Source organism: Oncorhynchus clarkii, chromosome 5 (assembly GCF_045791955.1).
Source record: "Oncorhynchus clarkii lewisi isolate Uvic-CL-2024 chromosome 5, UVic_Ocla_1.0, whole genome shotgun sequence".
NCBI lineage: Eukaryota > Metazoa > Chordata > Actinopteri > Salmoniformes > Salmonidae > Oncorhynchus > Oncorhynchus clarkii.
The window spans coordinates 83,345,188-83,367,921 of record NC_092151.1 but is presented as its reverse complement, the minus strand read 5'-3'; the positions used below and the strand labels follow the sequence as shown (position 1 = coordinate 83,367,921).

Below are 22,734 nucleotides of genomic sequence, written 5' to 3'. Positions count from 1 at the left end.
AGCGTCGTCAGCGTACATTTTCCTTTATTTCTAATGTCAACAATAAACAATACAAAACGACCGTGACGCATGCGAGGGCTAAGTGTCACTAACACAAGTCAACTACCCACACTGAAGGAGGGAAAAAGGGCTACCTAAGTATGATTCCCAATCAGAGACAACGATAGACAGCTGTCCCTGATTGAGAACCATACCCGGCCAAAACATAGAAATAAAGAAACATAGAAAACACAACATAGAATGCCCACCCAAATCACACCCTGACCAAACCAAAAAAGAGACATGAAAAGGCTCTCTCAGGTGTGAGAGGGCGTGACAGGGGGAGGCTTGCAAGCCGAAGAATAGGGCCCAACCGTGGGATGGGAGGGCCCAACTGTGCTTTGCTACAGGAGGGACTGGTGCACTTCACAAAATAGATGGCATCATGAGGAGGGGAAATTATGTGGATATATTGAAGCAACATCTCAAGACATCAGTCAGGAAGTTAAAGCTTGATCGCAAATGGGTCTTCCAAATTGACAATGACCCCAAGCATACTTCCAAAGTTGTGGAAAATGGCATAAGGACAACAAAGTCAAGGTATTGGAGTGACCTTCACAAAGCCCTGACCTCATCCTATAGAAAATTTGTGGGCAGAACTGAAAAAGTGTGTGTGAGCAAGGAGGCCTACAAACCTGACTCAGTTACACTAGCTCTGTCAGGAGGAATTGGCCAAAATTCACCCAACTTATTGTGGGAAGCTTGTGGAACTTTTACTAGTATTAAATGTCAGCAATTGTGAAAAACTGAGTTAAAATGTATTTGGCTGAGGTGTATGTAAACTTCCAACTTCAACTGTATGAAAGCTGGTGGTTCCTTTTAACTTCAATATTCCCAGTTAAGAAGTTTTAGGTTGTAGTTATTATAGGAATTATAGGACTATTTCTCGCTATACCATTTGTATTGCATATACCTTTGACTATTGGATGTTCTTATAGGCACTTTAGTATTGCCAGCCTAATCTCTGGAGTTGATCGGCTTGAAGTCATAAACAGCGCTGTGCATCCCAGCATTGCTAAGAGCTGCTGTTTGAATGAATGCTTACGATCCTGCTGCTGCCTACCACCACTAAGCCAGACTGCTCTATCAAATACCAAATCATATACTTAATTATAATATAATAAACACACAGAAATATGAGCCTTTGGTAATTAATATGGTCAAATCTGGAAACTATAATTTCGAAAACAAAACGTGTATTCTTTCAGTGAAATATGGAACCGTTACGTATTTTATCAAACGGGTGGCGTCCATAAGTCTAAATATTACTGTTACATTGCACAACCTTCAATGTTATGTCATGTAGAATTCTGGCAAATTAATTACGGTCTTTGTTAGGAATAAATGGGCCATGCGGCCCACACTGCTGCATATACCCTGACTCTGCTTGCACTGAAAGCAAAGGAAGTGACACAATTTCCCTAGTTAATATTGCCTGCTAACATGAATTTTATTTGAACTACATACTGTATGCAGGTTTTTAAAAATATACTTGTGTACTGATTTGAAGAAAGGCATTGACGCTTATGGTTTGGTACATTATTGCAATGATTGTGCTTTTTTCGTGAATGCGCTTTTGTTAAATCATCAAGTTGAAGTAGCCTGTGATTCGATGATAAATTAACAGGCACCGCATTGATTATATGCAACGCAGAACAAGCTACTTAACCTAGTATTATCATCAACCATGTGTAGTTAACTAGTGATTATGTGAAGATTGATTGTTTTTTATAAGATCCGTTTAGTGCTATCTAGCAACTTACTTACTTACTGCAGCTTCTTGCAGCCACACGGTCCTCTTGATGCTGCGCTTGTGTAACAGGTAGTCAGACTGCCACGCAGTCTCCTCGTGGATTGCAATGTAATCAGCCATAATTGGCGTCCAAAAAGGCCGATTACCGATTATTATGAAATCTTGAAATCGGCCCTAATTAATCGGCCATACCTCCACTGTCAACCAGTGATTATTGTCCACCATTGATGTACTGGTAATGTTAGTGTTGATGGGATTTCTCTACATACATCATGGTGATGTCCTGTAATAGCCCCTCAGTTATTCCCCAATCCCCATGTTCCCTGAGTTAAAGAAGACTTAACTGCCCATTGTCTTTTCTCAATGCTTAAGAAAATACATTATTTTATTTTCCTTTGTTCTCTATTTATTCTCTCTTTAATTGTCTTAGTCTCTTACGTCACTGTCTTTCACTCACTTCATGTCCCAGAATTCTCTCCCCTCCCCATCACACATCTCTGCCTGTTTTTCTCACCTCTTGACTCCCTCTCTCTCTCTATCTCTCTCACACTTGCACTCTCCTGCTCCCCCCCTGTTGCCGTGGTAATGGCCCCCTTCCCATCAAGACTGTTGTTGATGCCAGCAGCATACCACCCTGCATACCACTGCTGGCTTGCTTCTGAAGGGTTGTTTCTGGGTAGTCCCTGGATGGGAGACCAAGTGCTGCTGGAAGTGGTGATGGAGGGCCAGTAGGAGGCACTCTTTCCTCTGATCTAAAAAATATCTCAATACCCCAGGGCAGTGATTGGGGACACTGCCCTGTGTAGGGTGCTGTCTTTCGGCTGGAATTTTAAATGGGTGTCCTGACTCTCTGAGGTCATTAAAGATCCCATGGCACTTATCGTAAGAGTAGGGGTGTTAACCCTGGTGTCCTGGCTAAATTCCCAAACTGTCACCTAATAAAATTCATTCCATCTCATTCATCCCCCTCCTCTCCACTGTGACTATTCCCAAGGTTGTTGCTGTAAATGAGAATGTGTTCTCAGTCAACTTACCTGGTAAAATAATGGATAAATGAAATAAGTCGGGATGATTTAGCTGTATCATTGGGGAAGGGTGTATAAGCCACACAGAGGTCATTGGGAACACTTCTGATTGGACTTCCTGATTGCTTTTTTAGAACAGTGACAATACTTAATGCTTACTGGAAATTATGATTTCTACTGTACACCTTTTCTCTTCATCCTCACTTCTCTGAAAGGAGTGTGTAGGTTGGGCTATAACTAGGGCCCAGAGTTTTTCTGGTCATGTCACGTAGTAAGCAAGAACTGTCAACTCCCCCTTTCCCCCAGTCTGTTTGACATCCTCCATTTTGCATTCATGTATCCAGTGTCAGTCGAGCTGAAGTTCCCTACTCAGACTCCCAGAGCTGATTGAACCGAGGATGTTTCATGTTTCCGTCACATCACATGTCGGACTCTGACAACCATGGCCATGCTTCCTGGCCCCTTCTTCCCACAAAGCTCATAATTGAATCCCTGCAATAAGGGATTTGTTTTTTGCTTGCGTACATCAGCCAACATGTTGTGATAAATACTTCCTGGATCTAGTCAGAAAACAGGATTCTTTGAAACTGCTGGAATGACAGATCTAGAGAATGGTACAAAATGCTCTCTCTCTCTTTCTCAGTTTCTTTCTGACTCTCTATCTCTCTCTCTCTCTCAGTTTCTTTCTGACTCTCTTTCTCTCTCTCTCTCTCTCTCTCTCTCTTTCTCTGTAAAATACTCTCCCCACTTTGTTGTGTTCAGTCAGTCTGATGACTCAGTCTGGTGTCCATTTTAGGCTGATGTTTTGGGTAATGGGGTAGGCTTAATTCTATACACTGAGTATACCAAACATTAGGAACACTTTCCTAATATTGAGTTGCATTCCCCCCTTTTGCCCTCAGAACAGTCTCAATTCATCAGGGAATGGACTCTACAAGGTGTTGAAAGTGTTCCACAGGGATGCTGGACCATGTTGACTCCAATACTTCCCAGAGTTATGTCAAGTTGGCTGGATGTTCTTTGGGTGATGGACCCTTCTTGATACACACGTGAAACTGTTGAGTGTGAAAAACCCAGCAGCGTTGCAGTTCTTGATACCAACCGATGCGCCAGTTATCTACTATCATACCCCGGTCAAAGGCAATTCATTATTTTGTCTTGCCCATTCACCCTCTGAATGGAACACATACACATTCCTTGTCTCAATTGTCTCAAGGCTTGAAAATATGTTTTAACTTGTCTCCTCCCCATCATCTACACACTGATTGCACAATTAATCAAATGGCCACCGGACTATTACATTGACCCCCCCCCCCCCCCCCCCCCCTTCCCCATATGTTTTTTTGTTGGTCATTCTATGTCATGGAAAGAGCAGGTGTCCTTAATGTGTTGTTACTCAGTGTACATTCTAGCTTCGATGTAGATAAGAGATGTAGATATGTTCTAGGTAGGTAGGGTCCTATACATTGGGCACATTCCAGTGATGCTGTGGATAGGAAGTGAAGGCTTAGTGCAGGGGCCTGTGACCATCTGCATGTCATGGGACTTTGGCATCACATCAGTCAGTCACTACTTCGCTCACACAGTGAGTCATGCGTCTGTCTGTGCTGTGGCATCCTTTTTTCATATCATAATTGAAAAGTGGGTGGGTTTTCATTTTTCCAACACACAAGAATACATTTCTTTGCAAAGTATGAAATAATTATCAGCTACCTTATCTTGTCTGAGTCAAGCGTAGTATTCGGCATTTAATGATGTAAATGCTTGGGGATTGTACCAATTCTATATCTAAACTGATCTGTGTGGCTGCATGAATAGAGCACCAGAAATCCATTAGCTTATTGCAGTGCCAGAATAGGTGCAAAAAAAGCGCTGCTTATAGAGGTCAACCTTTGAGAACACATTGGGCAGGTCAGGGTTAAAAGAGATAGGTGGAAGTAACCTGTTTGAAATACACAAGTGCTTTCTACAGTCTGCCCATGCCATTAATGTGTTGTACATATTGTATTGAAGGTTTTACTGTTATCACACGTGTTGAAACTGATTCACAAACATAAGATGGCTAAACTGATGGCTAAACTGAGCTTCAACTGAGTTCTGTCTGTCTGTCCATTTTAATTCCACTTTGTAACACAACAAAATGTGTGAAAAGGGGTGTGAATACTTTCTAAAGGCTATATATGTATATAACGGCTATATAGGCTATATGTATATGCCAACCTTATATCTGCCCAACCCAGTCACATTGGAGTTTCATATGCTCAGTGGCAGAAAAGTGAGTTTCCTGAAGGAAGATGATATCCTTCTTTAGAGCTAAGAGCATTTCTTTCCCCTTTTGATTACTTTCGGTAAACACCTAATATTCTGGAAAGTTATATTTAACCGATGTTATCCTCTTAAATGTAAGTAAACCCTTAAAGAAACAATTGCATGTTGCTGCGACATCCTAAATATTACATCATCATCATGTTGTATCATGAGAGGGTTAAGGTCCTTGCTCAATGGCACATCAACAGATTTTTCACCTAGTCGGCTCGGGGATTCAAACCGGCAACCTTTCGGTTAATGGCCCAACGCTCTGAACCGCTAGGTTACCTGCTGTCTTATTGCTATACAAACCCTAGCCAAACCTACATTACCCAGAGACAATGAAGTGCTGTAGCCAGGAGTGTAGGCAATCCCGTTGCCCCACACCATCCAGAGTTGATATTTAGCTTACTGTTTACTTAATAAGGGTGTAGTAGTAGTGCGTTTTTGATGCCCTACAGTAGACTTCCCAAGACTTATCCCCAATAACCTTATGTAATGCTTTTAATAACATTACTTATCACTAATACGGCAATTATTGGACCCAGCACAGCCTGAGGCGTGTGTGTGTGTGTGTGTATGCGTGTGTGTACGTCCTGTTGTTTTCATCATGGGTCAGAGCGAGCCCTGAGGCTTGTGTGTGTGTGTGCGTGTGTGTACGTCCTGTTGTTTTCATCATGGGTCAGAGCGAGCCCTGAGGCGTGTGTGTGTGTGTATGCGTGTGTGTACGTCCTGTTGTTTTCATCATGGGTCAGAGCGAGCCCTGAGGCGTGTGTGTGTGTGTATGCGTGTGTGTACGTCCTGTTGTTTTCATCATGGGTCAGAGCGAGCCCTGAGGCGTTTGCTTTCATCTTAAAGTAAATGTTTTGCCACGTTTAATGTACTTAATCTCTGTGAACTGGAAAGAGAGAGAGAGTAAGAGAGGATGTTAATGGCTACTATTGTTTTGCGATGTGAGATGGGTTTGTATGAGGAGGCTGCTCGGGCTGCCTGAGATTCAGAATTACCCGCCCGTATACCGGCCCGGCCTGATGGACCTGTTCTATCTTACACACAAAGGAATACAGCAGTACACTGACCTTAGGACCAATGATGTAATCAACCATAGAGTGCATACTCATCTGGCATGCTGTCACGTTCTGACCTTAGTTCCTTTGCTATGTTTTTGTTTTAGTTTGGTCAGGGCGTGAGTTGGGTGGGTTGTCTATGTTCCGTTTTCTATGTTGTGTTTTTGCGTTTGGCCTGGTATGGTTCTCAATCAGGTGCCATGAAGCCGGCTCTGCGCATCTGGTCTCCAGTGCGTCTCCTCGGGCCGGGGTACATGGCACCAGCCTTACGCATGGTGTCCCCGGTTTGCCAGCACAGCCCAGTGCTGGCTATTTCACCTCGCCGCACTGGCCTGGCTACGGGGAGCATTCAACCAGGTAAGGTTGGGCAGGCTTGGTGCTCGAGACCTCCAGTGCACCTTCACGGTCCGGTCTATCCGGTACCACCTCCACGCACCAGCCCTCCGGTGGCAGCCCCCCGCACCAGGCTGTCTCTCAAACTCCTCCCTACAGGTGCTCCCGCCTGTCCAGCGCTGCCAGAGCCTTCCTCCTGCCCAGCGCTGCCAGAGTCTCCCGCCTGTCCGGCGCTGCCGGAATCTCTCGTCCATTCGAGACCCATTGCTAGGGTCCCCAGTCCGAGGTCGGCGGTGAGTGTAGCCGCTCGAAAGAGGCCACGGAGGCGGTTGAGGAGGCGGACAAAGACTATGGTGGTGGGGTCCACGTCCCGCGCCAGAGCCGCCACCGCGGACAGACACCCACCCAGACCCTCCCCTATAGGTTCAGGTTTTGCGGCCAGAGTCCGCACCTTTGGGTGGTGGGGGGGGGGGGGGACCTTAGGTCCTTTGTTATGTTTTTGTTTTAGTATGGTCAGGGCGTGAGTTGGGGTGACCTTAGGTCCTTTGTTATGTTTTTGTTTTAGTTTGGTCAGGGCGTGAGTTGGGTGGGTTGTCTATGTTCTGTTTTCTATGTTGTGTTTTTGCGTTCGGGACTGTTTCGGTTTTCTTTTTGATTCTCTTGTTCTTTTGTATTTTGTATTCATTAAATTATGAAATCATTATGGATACATACACACACACATCACTGCATCCTGTTCTTACACAGGTCGCAAACATGCATCTGTGGCTCCAGGCTGGTTTCCTGAATCAGATGGTGTCTTTTAAATCAAATCAATTCAAATTGTATTGGTCACATACACATATTTAGCAGATGTTATTGTGGGTGTAGCAAAATGCTTGTGTTCCTAGCTCCAACAGTGCAGTAATATCTAACAATTCACAACAATACACACAAACATAAAAGTAAACTAATGGAATTAAGAAACAGATAAATATTAGATTGAGCAATGTTGGAGTGGCATTGACTAAAATACAGTAGTATAGAATACAGTATATACATATGGGATGAGTAAAGAAGTATGTAACATTATTAAAGTGACTGGTGTTCCATTATTAAAGTGGCCAGTGATTCCAAGTCTATGTACATAGGGCAGTAGACTCTAAGGTGCAGGGTTGAGTAACCGAGTGGAAGCCGGCTAGTGATGGCTATTTAACAGTCTGATGGCCTTGAGATAGAAGCTGTTTTTCAGTCTCTCGGTCCCAGCTTTGATGCACCTGTACTGACCTCGCCTTCTGGATGATAGCTGTGTGAACAGGCAGTGGCTCGGTGGTTGTTGTCCTTGATGATCTTTTTGGGCTTCCAGTGACATTGGGTGCTGTAGGTGTCATAGAGGGCAGGTATTTTTTTCCCCCAGTGATGCGTTGGGCAGACCGCACCACCCTCTGGAGGGCCCTGTGGTTGCAGGCGGTGCAGTTGCCGTACCAGGCGGTGATGCAGCCCGACAGGATGCTCTCAATTGTGCATCTGGAAAAGTTTGAGGGTTTTAGGTGACAAGACACATTTCTTCAGCCTCCTGAGGTTGTAGAGGTGCTATTGCGCCTTCTTCACCACACTGTCTGTGTGGGTGGACCATTTCAGGTCATCAGTGATGTGTATGCCAAGGAACTTAAAGCTTTCCACCTTCTCCACTGTGCTCCCTCTGCTGTTTCCTGAAGTCCACGATCATCTCCTTTGTTTGGTTGACATTGAGTGAGAGGTTGCTTTCCTGACACCATACTCCCAGGGCCCTCACCTCCTCTCTGTAGGCTGTCTCGTTGGTAATCAGGCCTACTACTGTGTCATCTGCAAACTTGATGATTGAGTTGGAGACATGCAAGGCCACGCAGTCATGGGTGAACAGGGAGTACAGGAGGGGGCTGAGCACGCACCCTTGTGGGGACCCTGTGTTGATGATCTGATAGCCTTGTGTGTGTGTGTGTGTGTGTGTGTGTGTGTGTGTGTGTGTGTGTGTGTGTGTGTGTGTGTGTGTGTGTGTGTGTGTGTGTGTGTGTGTGTGTGTGCGTGTGCACCAGAAGACCCCTCCTCTTTGCGGAGCCTCCTGCAGTGACCGCTCACTTCCCCATCTCTCCCTCCCTCCCTCCCTCCCCAGAAACATGATCTCTCTCCAGGGATTTTTTGTTAATATCCCTCTCTCTTACCCTCCACCCCTGTTCTGATTGGAATAGCAACATCTATGTTATCATTTCTCTCCCCAGTTTTTGTCAGTTATGCCTAGAGTTTCATGATGTGTCACTAACCTGTCTACTAACCTGGAATCGATGTGTAGTATTTCCTGTTAGAATTAAAACTAGAATCACAGCATATCTCAGTCTTGGATGTTTATTATGAAATACTGTTTGAAGTCTGAATGTGGCTCTGATGGTCTCATCATTTCATTGTTCTCTGTGTTCTCTGGGAGGTCACAGAGTACTCACATGAATCTTGATGTCACAGAGTACTCACATTAATCTTGATGTCACAGAGTACTCACATGAATCGTAATGTCACAGAGTACACATGGACAGTGATGTCAACGAGTACTCACATGAATCTTAATGTCACAAAGTACTCACATGAATCTTGTTGTCACAGAGTACACATGAACAGTGATGTCAACGAGTACTCACATGAATCTTAATGTCACAAAGTACTCACATGAATCTTGTTGTCACAGAGTACTCACATGAACAGTAATGTCATTGTTTGTATGATACAGCAACTTGTGTTTTTACAAGGCAGATTCCAATTCATATGTTATCTGTCTCTGTTGACACAATGCAAACCAATGATGGAAAGTTGCCATTCCAGACCATCTTCATAATGTAGTCTAGAATTGCAGAATTGCAGAATTTGCAAACCTGAAATTAGAGGAACTAGAATTAGAACAACTTTTATTTCCCATAGGAACGTCATTTGTAGTGTCAGTTGGTTGTACATACAGGGACCAAAGTAGAAGCCCAGGCTTCTGTTTGGTTCTGGCCTGTAGATGGAAAGTAATGCCATATATAGAATGATAATAATAAATGCCAATTAACTATTTTATCCAAAGTGACTTACAGTACAGTCATGTGTGCATACATTTGATGTACTGGTGGCCCCAGCAGGAATCAAACCCACGACCCTTGGCGTTGCAAGCGTCATGCTCTCGCAGGACCAGTGGAAAGATAGATGTAGTAACTTTGTTAGTAACATTATGTTTTCTATGTATTGTGTTGCAGCTTTGACGTGGAGAATGGCCCATCAGCCAGCTGCAGTCCATTGGACCCTTCAGCGTCTCCCGGGTCAGGCCTGGTCCTACACACCAACTTCCCTGGACACAACCAGCGCAGAGAGTCCTTCCTCTACCGCTCAGACAGTGACTACGAACTCTCGCCCAAGTCCATGTCCCGAAACTCCTCCATCGCATCCGAACTGTAAGTTACCACACACGCACGCACATGCAGGCACATGCACGTGCACATGCACTCACTTACAAACACTCTTCTCACACATACACACACACACACACACACACACACACACACACACACACACACACCATGAAGTGATCTGGTTGTTCTGATGAGTTTGTTTTAGTTACCATTTATCTCAGAATTTTTTCATTGCGACCAAAGAGAACAGACATCATTTTTAGCAAGCCTCTCCCTTATCGAAGGAACTAGGCACTTTACTATGTTTATTATGTAGAGTATAGCAAACATCTCATTGTCCTGTTGATTTTTGTCACACTGCACATTAGCCTATTAAACATATGCATTTTTAAACAGTTTTTAGTTTTTTATTCATATATTTCTACCACTGTAGATGCTGTGTTTTTATTTTTAGAATACAGTTCTCTGCTAACAGTAGTGATGGACATCACAGCAGTTCACGCATTGATGAGCCATTAAATTGGGCAATAGCCAGCCGAAACCCTCATAATAGCTAATCCAGATACAATGACAAATGCAACAACCCCTACAAATATGTAAATGTATTATAATCCACATAGTAATTCACCCTACAAAAATCCCAGAATTTCTGGCTCTAATTTCTTGGTGTAAATACATTTGAACTTTGTGCTTATCGGTCTATAGAATAATTTGCATAATTTAGTGGAATTAAATTGGCCTGTGTGTCTATTTTTATTCTTCAACTGGTAATTGAAGTGCGCCTCCCATTCACCATTTAGGTGCAGGCTACAGGCTATCAGTGCGCCACCCAACACTTTACAATGTGAGCTGAAGGCATTTTGAATACATGTTTCTCACAAGTGTAGCAGGTTGTGAACTCTACAAACATTTCCACTCCGAGAATGAGAATGGTAAATGACTGGAATTAACATATCCATTCAATACATTGGAATACAAAAGAAGCCATCCACCCATGGTGGGCTATTAGCAGGACAAAAGCCTCTTGCCAAGTTAATGAACATTTTAGGGACTTGAAATGTATTTATGGATGTTTAATGGATGTTTGCCTACTAATGATACTAATGATAGCTCCATGTCATTTCAATAAAAACCTAGAACCCACCTGTCTCAGAATTTACTGAAATACATTTATTTTACACTATCAGTAGGCCTACATTAAGATAAATATCATAAAATATAAAAACTTACTGAACATGTCATCCTCCAAGCTCCATGAAGCTCTGCTGCGCGGTATGCATATTAACAGTAGATTAGCTGGGACTCAAAGAGTAGCCTACCAAACATGATACTAAGACAATTTATTTCAAAAGAAAAAAAATAGCATGTTTTAAGATGTATTTCTCTGTGCTATAGTAGCTGAGGCTATAGTTGCTTCATGTCAACGAAACTCATCAAATCAAATCATATTTATTTATATAGCCCTTCGTACATCAGCTGATATCTCAAAGTGCTGTACAGAAACCCAGCCTAAAACCCCAAACAGCAAGCAATGCAGGTGTAGAAGCACGGTGGCTAGGAAAAACTCCCTAGAAAGGCCAAAACCTAGGAAGAAACCTAGAGAGGAACCAGGCTATGTGGGGTGGCCAGTCCTCTTCTGGCTGTGCCGGGTGGAGATTATAACAGAACATGGCCAAGATGTTCAAATGTTCATAAATGACCAGCATGGTCAAATAATAATAAGGCAGAACAGTTGAAACTGGAGCAGCAGCACGGCCAGGTGGACTGGGGACAGCAAGGAGTCATCATGTCAGGTAGTCCTGAGGCATGGTCCTAGGGCTCAGGTCCTCCGAGAGAGAGAAAGAAAGAGGGAATTAGAGAGATCACACTTAAATTCACACAGGACACCAAATAGGACAGGAGAAGTACTCCAGATATAACAAACTGACCCTAGCCCCCCGACACATAAACTACTGCAGCATAAATACTGGGGGCTGAGACAGGAGGGGTCAGGAGACACTGTGGCCCCATCCGAGGACACCCCCGGACAGGACCAAACAGGAAGGATATAACCCCACCCACTTTGCCAAAGCACAGCCCCCACACCACTAGAGGGATATCTTCAACCACCAACTTACCATCCTGAGACAAGGCCGAGTATAGCCCACAAAGATCTCCGCCACGGCACAACCCAAGGGGGGTCGCCAACCCATTAACTTGTTCTGCTCTTTCAGATAGGTTATAGCAATCAAAACATCTGGTCTGCATGGACCTCTGATAGGGTATAGCAATCAAAACGTCTGGTCTGCGTGGACCTCTGATAGGGTTTAACAATCAAAACATCTGGTCTGCGTGGACCTCTGATAGGGTATTGCAATCAAAACATCTGGTCTGCATGGACCTCTGATAGGGTATAACAATCAAAATGTCTGGTCTGTGTGGACCTCTGATAGGGTACAACAATCAAAACATCTGGTCTGCATGGACCTCTGATAGGGTATAGCAATCAAAACGTCTGGTCTGCGTGGACCTCTGATAGGGTATAGCAATCAAAACGTCTGGTCTGCGTGGACCTCTGATAGGGTATAACAATCAAAACGTCTGGTCTGCGTGGACCTCTGATAGGGTATAAAAATCAAAACGTCTGGTCTGTGTGGACCTCTGTAGGATAATTTGGGAAAGTAAGCAAGCTTCATGAAGACGCCTTCAAAGATGCCCATTGGTGGTTTCAACGAGAATTAACGGGAACAATGGCTGACAATAAAATACTATGACGTGATGTGCTGTAACATGCTGTACCATCCTGCAAGCTGTGCTGTGCTGCAGTATTTATTTTCATTTGACATTTATTTAACTAGGCAAGTCAGTTCAGAACAAATTCTTATTTACAATGGCGGTCTACCCTGGGCAAACCCTCCCCTAACCTGGACGACGTTGGGCCAATTGTGTGCCGCCCTATGGGTGTCAGATCTCCCCAAGGAGATGTGGGTGTGGAGTCAGGCGCAGGAGGAACAAGTGCCGAAGGAAAAGTGCGTATTATTAAACAAGCTCAAAATAACAGGACACCAGACCACAACAGTAGCCACAAAACCCCATTCAGACACAGTCCAGGGAAAAACCGCCTGTTAAAAATGAACTAAAGAAAACGCAACCCAAAACTAACTGACAGTCAAACGAAAACAATCCCGCACAAAAACCCAAACGAAAAGTCCAGATACATACCCCCCTAATTAACCAAAATGAAACCAGGTGAAACACAAAACAGACATAACCAAAAGAAATGGAAAAAGGATCGGTGGCAGCTAGTAGACCGGCAACGACGACCGCCGAGCGCCGCCTGAACAGGGAGAGGAGCCACCTTCGGTGGAAGTCGTGACAGTACAAAAAACGCGTAGCTCCTGCAGTGCGCCGACACCTGCCTCGAGGACGACCCGGAGGGCGAGGCGCAGGGCGATCAGGATGGAGGTGGTGGAACTCACCCAGCAGAGATGGGTCCAAGATGTCCCCCATCGGCACCCAGCACCTCTCCTCCGGACCGTACCCCTCCCAATCCACGAGGTACTGCAGGCACCCCACCCGACGTCTAGAGACCAGGATGGACCGTACAGTGTATGCCGGACCCCCCTCGATGTCCAGGGGGGGCGGAGTGACCTCCCGCACCTCAACGCCCTGTAGTGGACCAGCTACCACCGGCCTGAGGAGAGACACATGAAACGAGGGGTTAAAACGATAGTAAGAGGGGAGCTGTAACCTATAACACACCTCGTTTATTCTCCTCAAGACTTTAAATGGCCCCACAAACCGTGGACCCAGCTTCCGGCAGGGCAGGCGGAGAGGCAGGTTTCGGGTCGAGAGCCATACCCTGTCCCCCGATGCGAATATGGAGGCCTCACTACGGTGGTGGTCAGCGCTCAACTTCTGTCGCTTCTGGACGGCTCTCCAGGTCTCCTTTGAACGCTGCACCCAATCCTCCACAGATGGATCCTTGGTTTGACTCTGATGCCAATTACTCTCAGGACCGGCTGATAGCCCAACACGCACTGAAACGGCAACAGGTCCGTGGAGGAGTGGCGAAGTCAATTCTGGACCATCTCGGCCCATGGGACGAACCTCGCCCACTCTCCAGGCCGGTCCTGGCAATACGACCGCAGAAACCTGCTCACATCCTGGTTCACTCTTTCCACCTACCCATTACTCTTGGGGTGAAAACCAGAGGTCAGGCTGATCGAGACCCCCCAGACACTCAATGAACGCCTTCCAAACAGCTGGGAGTGAACTGGGGACCCCGATCAGAAACTATATCCTCAGGCACCCCCTAGTGCCGGAAGACGTGTGTAAACAGGGCCTCTGCAGTTTGTAAGGCCGTAGGGAGACCGGGCAAAGGGAGGAGACGGCAAGACTTAGAGTACCGATCCACAACGACCAGGATTGTAGTGTTCCCCTGTGACGGAGGAAGATCTGTAAGAAAGTCCACAGACAGGTGTGACCAAGGCCGATGTGGATTGGGGAGGGGCTGTAACTTCCCTCTAGGCAGTTGTCTAGGAGCCTTACACTGAGCGCACACCAAACAGGAGGAAACATAAACCCTCACATCCTTAGCCAAGGTGGGCCACCAGTACTTCCCCCTAAGAGCCTGCACTGTCCTCTCGATCCCTGGATGACCAGAGGAGGGTAGCGTGTGGGCCCACCTGATCAATCTATCACGAACACCAAGTGGGACGTACCTCCGACCTGCTGGACACTGTGGTGGAGGAGGTTCTAACCAATGTCCGCGTCCACCTCCCATAACACCGGTGCCACCAGTCAAGAGGCCGGAAGTATGTGGGTGGGATCGATGGGCCGCACCTCGGTATCATAGAGACGGGACAGTGCGTTGGTCTTCACGTTACGGGAACCTGGTCTGTAAGAGATAGTGAAGCGAAATCTGGTTAAAAAAAACATTGCCCACCTTGCCTGGCGCGGATTCGGTCTCCTCGCCCCCCGGATGTACTCCAGATTACAGTGGTCAGTCCAGATGAGAAAATAGTGTTTCGTCCCCTCAAGCCAATGTCTCCACACCTTCAGAGCTTTTTCCACAGCCAGCAACTCCCGATCCCCCACATCATAGTTTCGCTCCGCCGGACTGAGCTACCTCGAAAAGAAAGCGCAGGGACGAAGCTTCAGGGGTGTGCCCGAGCGCTGTAATAGCACGGCTCCAACACCAGCCTCGGACGCGTCCACCTCCACTATGAATGCCAAAGAGGGGTCCGGATGCACCAATACGGGAGCATCGGTAAACAACGCCTTCAGATGACCAAAAGCTCTGTCCGCCTCCGCCGACCACCGCAAATGCACCGGCATGCAGCAGTGGGAGCAGCCACCTGCCCAAAACTCTGGATAAACCTCCGGTAGTAATTGGCAAACCCTAAGAACCGCTGCACCTCTATTACCATGGTCGGAGTCAGCCAATTACGCACGGCCGAAATACGGTCACACTCCATCACCACCCAAGATGTGGAAATGCGATACCCTAGGAAAGAAACGGCTTGTTTGGAGAACACACATTTCTCAGCCTTGACGTACAGGTCATGCTCCAACTGTCGCCCAAGTAACTTGTGCACAAGAGACACATGCGCGTGTGGCGGAATAGATCAGTATGTCATCGATGTAAACCACTACACCCTGCCCGTGCAGATCCCTGAGAATCTCATCAACAAAGGATTGGAAAACGCCTGGATCATTTTTCGACCCATACGTCATGACGAGGTACTCATAATGGCCAGATGTGGTACTAAATGCGGTTTTCCACTCATCTCCCTACTACACGTTCAGCCTTTAAATTACCTGTCGAATATTTGCCTGATATCTTGGTTTTAGTTATACGCGCTCCTAAGATCCAGTTGTGTGAAGAAGCGAGCTCCGTGGAATAACTCCACCACCGTGGAGATGAGAGGTAGTGGGTAACTGAACCCCACTGTGATGGAATTTAGACCTCTATAGTCAATGCACGGACACAGACCTCCCTCCTTCTTCTTCACAAAAAAGAAACTCGAGGAGACAGGTGATGTGGAGGGCCGAATGTACCACTGTCCCAAAGATTCGGTGACATATGTCTCCATAGCCACCCTCTCCTCCTGTGACAAGGGATACATGTGACTCCTGGGAAGTGCAGCGTTTACCTGGAGGTTTATCGCACAATCCCCTCGTCGATGTGTTGGTAATTGGGTCGCTCTCTTTTTACAAAGGGCGATAGCCAAATCGGCATATTCGGGGGGGATGCGCACGGTGGAGACTTGGTCTGGACTCTCCACCATCGTTGCACCTATGGAAACTCCCACACACCTACCTGAGCACTCCTCTGACCACCCCTTAAGAGCCCCTGTTTCCACGAAATGTTAGGATTGTGATAAGCCAACCAGGGAATTCCCAGCACCACTGCAAACGCAGGAGAATCAATGAGGAAGAGACTAATCCGCTCCTCATGACGCCCCTGCATCACCATGTCCAGTGGAACCGTGGCCTCCCTGATCAGCCCTGACCCTAACGGTCGACTATCTAGGCTGTGCACGGGGAAGGGTTGGTCCATCTGAACCAAGGGAATCCCTAACTTAAGCACAAATCCGCAGTCCATAAAACTCCCCGCTGCGCCTGAATCGACTAGCGCCTTCTGCTGGAAATGAGGGGAAAACTCAGGAAAGGAAATCAACACATACATATACAGGGGGCTCTGGGTGAGCCGGGTGCTGACTCACCTGAAGTGTTCGAGCTGTGCTCTGCCTGCCCTTTCGACTCCCAGACGAGCTCCTCCAGCACCGGTCAGCAGTGTGTCCTCTCCGACCACAACTGGTGCAGGAAGAGGCTCCTCCTCCGGTGGCCCTAGCAGCAGCACCCCCAAACTCCATGGGTGTCGGAGCAGGAGCGCTGGGAGGTGGAACGAACAGACCCTGATCGGGACGCCCGCGAGCTGATGGACATGTCTATTAGTTGGTTCAGAGTGAGAGTGGGGTTACGACAGGCTAGCTCTCTGCGGACGTCCTCCCGCAGGCTACACCTATAATGGTCCATCAGGGCCCTGTCATTCCACCCACGCTGGTGGCCAGAGTCCGGAACTCCAGCGCGAAATCCTGTACGCTCCTCGTCTCCTGCCTTAAGTGAAACAGCCATTCACCCGCCCTTGCCCTCTGGTGGGTGATCGAACACCGCCCGGAAGCGGCGGGTGAACTCTGGGTAATGGTCCCTCGCCAAGTCCGGGCCCTCCCAGACCGTGTTGGCCCACTCCAGGGCTTTGCCCGAAAGGCAGGAGACGAGGACGTTGACACTCTCCTCTCCCGAGGGAGTCGGGTGAACGGTCGCGAGGTAACACTCCAGCTGGAGCAGGAATCCCTTACACCTGGCAGCCGTCCCATTGTAGTCCCTCGGGAGAGCGAGCCGAATCCTGCTGGGGCCAGATGCCGCCGGAGAAGATGGTGGTGCAGGCTGGAGAGTGGCTGAAGATGAGGTAGGCTAGGCCGCTCTTTTCCCATCTCTCCATTCTCGCCAACACCTGATCCATCGCTGTCCCCAAACGGTGTAATACCGCTGTATGCTGTTGGACACGCTCCTCCATGGACGGGGTGGGCGCGTCCGCTCCTGCTGACTCCATTATTTCTGGTGAGGGATTCTGTCAGATCTCCCCAAGGAGATGTGGGTGTGGAGTCAGGCGCAAGAGAAACAAGTTCCAAAGAAAAGGGTGTTTTATTAAACTAGCTCAAACTAACAGGACACCGGACTACAACAGTAGCCACAAAACCCTACTCAGACACAGTCCAGGGAAAAACCACCTGTTAAAAATGAACTAAAGAAAATGCAACCCAAAACTAACTGACAGTCAAACAAAAACAATCCCGCACAAAAACCCAAAGGAAATTTTGAGATAAATACCCCCCTAATTAACCAAAATGAAACCAGGTGAAACAAAAAAAAGACATAACAAAAAGAAAAGGAAAAAGGCCGCTAGTAGACCATCGACAACGACCGCCAAACGCCGCCCGAACAGGGAGAGGAGCCATCTTCGGTGGAATTCGTGACAATTGGACTCTGTCACGGTTGTGTGGAGAGACGGACCAAGGCGCAGCGTGCTCTGAATTCCACATCTTTATTTTTGTTAAACTTACAAAAACAAAAAGGAAACCAACAACGAACCGTAACATAAGAGGTACAACATGCACTGGTCAAAACAAGATCCCACAAAACACAGTGGGGAAGTGGCTGCCTAAATATGATCCCCAATCAGAGACAACGATAAACAGCTGCCTCTGATTGGGAACCATACCAGGCCAACATAGAAATAAAACACCTAGATAGGAACACCCCCCCTAGTCACACCCCGACCTAACCAAAATAGAGAATAAAAAGTCTCTCTATGGTCAGGGCGTGACAGACTCCCATTCACTGCCGGTTGTGATACAGCCTGGAATTGGAACAGGGTCTGTAGTGACATCTCTTGCACTGAGATGCAGTGCCTTAGACCGCTGCGCCACACGAGAGTATGATGCAACTTTTAACGGAAGAACCACTGTAGGGCTAATTTGGTTGTGGGGTACGTACAGTAGGGGTCATTTGTCTGTGGGGTACGTAGAGGTCATTTGGCTGTTGGTCAGTCACAAGATTCCTGTTTGTCCTCAAAGGCTTAACTACAGGCACAGTTTAGGGAATTGGGACCTTCGTTACTCATAACTGACACATATTTTCAAAATGACTACCTCCCTGGATGTGGTTTAAAGATACGTTCTTTCCCCTGGTGTTGAAACAGTGGACTGATTGAGCCCATTAAACCTGTGTGTATGACACTGTTAACAGTCTTAGGAATGCTTTCTGAATGATGTTCAGGATGTGTTGTTGACATGTTTTTGTTTGTGTTTACAGACATGGTGATGACCTGATAGTAACGCCTTTTGCTCAGGTAAATATGATCCCAGCTCACCTGTCCTTAAACCCAGCCGCTAACACCCCTACATTCAGAACATCTGTGTCTTTCCATACTTGCTGGTGTAAGTAATGGCTAAACGTGTTCTGTTTCTGTCCAGGTCCTCGCAAGCCTTCGAAGTGTAAGAAATAACTTCACAGTCCTGACCAATGTCCAATGTGCTTCAAACAAGTAAGTGTCCGGTGTTATTGTTTATCTGACTGATTAAGAACACTACCTAATGAATTATGCATAAATAAATATACAAATGAGTCTCATGTCTGCTGTGGAGGACAATACACAGCAGCTGTAAATGTGTTGTAGTTTGTATCTCAATCCACAAGAGGGCAGTTGCTACCTATTCCACCCACTCTCGGCCTTGTCTTATTGGAGCTTTTCTCTTTGCATTTAAACTTGTTCACTGTTCAACGCATCATCAAATGAAATCAAATTGTATTTGTCACATGCGCACCCTACAAATGGTATAGACTTTACTGTGAAATGCTTGACAAAGTGGGGTTGGAACTCGTAAGATGTTGCCCTTCTCAGTCGCCGCCATCCTCAGCCTGTAGAACACATGAACTCTGTCTTATTATTCTAGGTTTCCACTCCAGATTCCTTCTGCTCCTTGTGTTTTTCTATCGAAGGGTAATGTTAACGCCAGGCGAGAGGTAGTGCACTGCACAGCAGGATGTTAAACACATGCTTTCTCTTTTTCCTCATGAAAACACTTTAACTACGTCAAGCAATTAGGACACTGTATGAACTATTTTTGAAGCAGGTTAGCTGTGGGGTGATGGGAGAAAAACAACCCCGTTATCACAGACACAGATCATTCATATTTTAGTCAAATAAACAAAATACTAAATCTCATTGGTGGAAGTACATTTATATGAGTAAATTCAACCTGATTTCAACTGCCATTTATCTAAATGATTATGTTGTGCTTGTTAAGTCATATTTTTGTTATAAGCCTGTCTGAAATGTCTAAAACATAATCCACACATTATAGGCAATGCATGAATCACATTCCTACAGTGGGGCAAAAAAGTATTTAGTCAGCCACCAATTGTGCAAGTTCTCCCACTTAAAAAGATGAGAGAGGCCTGTAATTTTAGAGAAAAAATCCAGAAAATCACATTGTAGGATTTTTAATGAATTTATTTGCAAATTATGGTGGAAAATAAGTATTTGGTCACCTACAAACAAGCAAGATTTCTGGCTCTCACAGACCTGTAACTTCTTCTTTAAGAGTCTCCTCTGTCCTCCACTCGTTACCTGTATTTGAACTTGTTATCAGTATAAAAGACACCTGTCCACAACCTCAAACAGTCACACTCCAAACTCCACTATGGCCAAGACCAAAGAGCTGTCAAAGGACACCAGAAACAAAATTGTAGACCTGCACCGCACCAGGCTGGGAAGACTGAATCTGCAATAGGTAAGCAGCTTGGTTTGAAGAAATCAACTGTGGGAGCAATTATTAGGAAATGGAAGACATACAAGGCCACTGATAATCTCCCTAGATCTGGGGCTCCACGCAAGATCTCACCCCGTGAGGTCAAAATGATCACAAGAACGGTTTGCAAAAATCCCAGAACCACACGGGTGGACTTAGTGAATGACCTGCAGAGAGCTGGGACCAAAGTAATAAAGCCTACCATCAGTAACACACTACGCCACCAGGGACTCAAATCCTACAGTGCCAGACGTGTCCCCCTGCTTAAGCCAGTACATGTCCAGGCCCGTCTGAAGTTTGCTAGAGAGCATTTGGTTGATCCAGAAGAAGATTGGGAGAATGTCATATGGTCAGATGAAACCAAAATATAACTTTTTGGTAAAAACGCAAATCGTCGTGTTTGGAGGACAAAGAATGCTGAGTTGAATCCAAACAACACCATACCTACTGTGAAGCATGGGGGTGGAAACATCATGCTTTGGGGCTGTTTTTCTGCAAAGGAACAGGACGACTGATCCGTGTAAAGGAAATAATGAATGGGGCCATGTATCATGAGACTTTGAGTGAAAACGTCCTTCCATCAGCAAGGGCATTGAAGATGAAACGTGGCTGGGTCTTTTAGCATGACAATGATCCCAAACACACCGCCCGGTCAACGAAGGATCTCCAGATCTCAACCCCATAGAACATCTTTGGAGGGAGTTGAAAGTTTGTGTTGCCCAGCAACAGCCCCAAAACATCACTGCTCTAGAGGAGATCTGCATGGAGGAATGGGCCAAAATACCAGCAACAGTGTGTGAAAACCTTGTGAAGACTTACAGAAAACGTTTAACCTCTGTCATTGCCAACAAAGGGTATATAACAAAGTATTGAGATAAACTTTTGTTGTTGACCAAATACTTATTTTCCACCATAATTTGCAAATAAATTCATTAAAAATCCTACAATGTGATTTTCTGGATTTCTAATTTTGTCTGTCATAGTTGAAGTGTACCTATGATGAAAATTGCAGGCCTCTCTCATGTTTTTAAGTGGGAGAACTTGCACAATTGGTGGCTGACTAAATACTTTTTTTGCCCCACTGTATATGCCTTACTATGAAGTGCAGAACATCCTCCTCTAGAATCAGACTGGGACTCAGACTGAGTCAGACTGTGATTCAGACTGTGATTCAGACTGTGATTCAAACTGGGACTCAGACTGGGACTCAGACTGGGACTCAGACTGGGACTCAGACTTGAACGCATAGCTTCTCCATTGAGTTGATATTGCAGACTAATATTACAAAACAGAAAATGTGTATTATGTATGCATTTGTATGTAGGGCATCGTTCCTCCTGCATTCAGATATCACCTGACGGAGTCTGTATTCTGCCTCTAGCATGCTGTAAATATACTGGAATACAATCTCTGTTCATAAAAAGCTTGTGTTGAATAGCCATATTGAAAACCAACGTCTCCCTGACCTACATTCAAATCTCACACAAACACACATCATGAACGCACCCTCGCAGGAACACACACTGAGATTCGGCTTATTGTACTTTCAGACACATACTTGCATGCACACATGTCATGCATACATGTTTGAATGCTGGAATGAACACAAACACTCAGACACACATACTTGCATGCATGCATGCTTGCAGGCGCACACACACACTTGCGGACAAACACACTTTCATGCATGCACACGCATGCACGGAGCGGCAGGTAGCCTAATGGTTAGAGTGTTGGGTCAGTAACCCATCAAATCCCGAGCTGACGAGGCAAAAATCTGTCCTACTGCCCCTGAACAAGGCAGTTACCCAATGTGCCTAGGCCGTCATTGTAAATAAGAATTTGTTCTTAACTGACTTGCCTAGTTAAATAAAAATAAATGCACGCACGTAAACACACAGATCAGATCAGGCAGGTGTGCTTTGAGAGCAATTCCCCTTTTATTCTTCATTTATCTGATGCCTTTCTTAATCTCTCTCTCTTTCCCGTCCTCTTCTCACTGTAATCCTCACGGACATGTTGGCCTCATTCTTATTCTCCTCTGTCTACCTCTCCTCTGTCTACCTCTTCTCTCTCTCCTCTCTGTCTCTCCTCTCCTCTGTCTCTCCTCTGTCTCTCCTCTGTCTCTCCTCTCCTCTGTCTACTTCTACTCTCTCTCCTCTCTGTCTCTCCTCTCCTCTGTCTCTCCTCTCTGTCTTTCCTCTCCTCTGTCTACCTCTCCTCTGTCTCTCCTCTCCTCTGTCTACCTCTCCTCTGTCTACCTCTTCTCTCTCTCCTCTCTGTCTCTCCTCTCCTCTGTCTCTCCTCTCTGCTTCTCCTCTCATCTGTCTCTCCTCTGTCTCTCGTCTCTGTCTTTCCTCTCCTCTGTCTCTCCTCTGTCTCCTCTCTGTCTTTCCTCTCCTCTGTCTCTCCTCTCTGTCTTTCCTCTCCTCTGTCTCTCCTCTGTCTCTCCTCTCC

At 46.1% G+C, this 22,734-nt stretch overlaps 1 protein-coding gene across 2 annotated transcripts in view; it reads left to right on the top strand.

Moving 5' to 3' along the window:
• LOC139409470 (phosphodiesterase 4B, cAMP-specific a) overlaps positions 1-22,734 on the top strand; it is a 243,243-nt gene that overhangs the window by 145,989 nt on the left and 74,520 nt on the right. For both annotated transcript variants that reach the window (XM_071154648.1, XM_071154649.1), the window contains exons 2-4: positions 9,764-9,958; positions 18,779-18,815; positions 18,940-19,010. In XM_071154648.1, the coding sequence (XP_071010749.1) occupies positions 9,764-9,958; positions 18,779-18,815; positions 18,940-19,010 (303 nt within the window). The remainder of the gene's footprint in view (positions 1-9,763; positions 9,959-18,778; positions 18,816-18,939; positions 19,011-22,734) is intronic.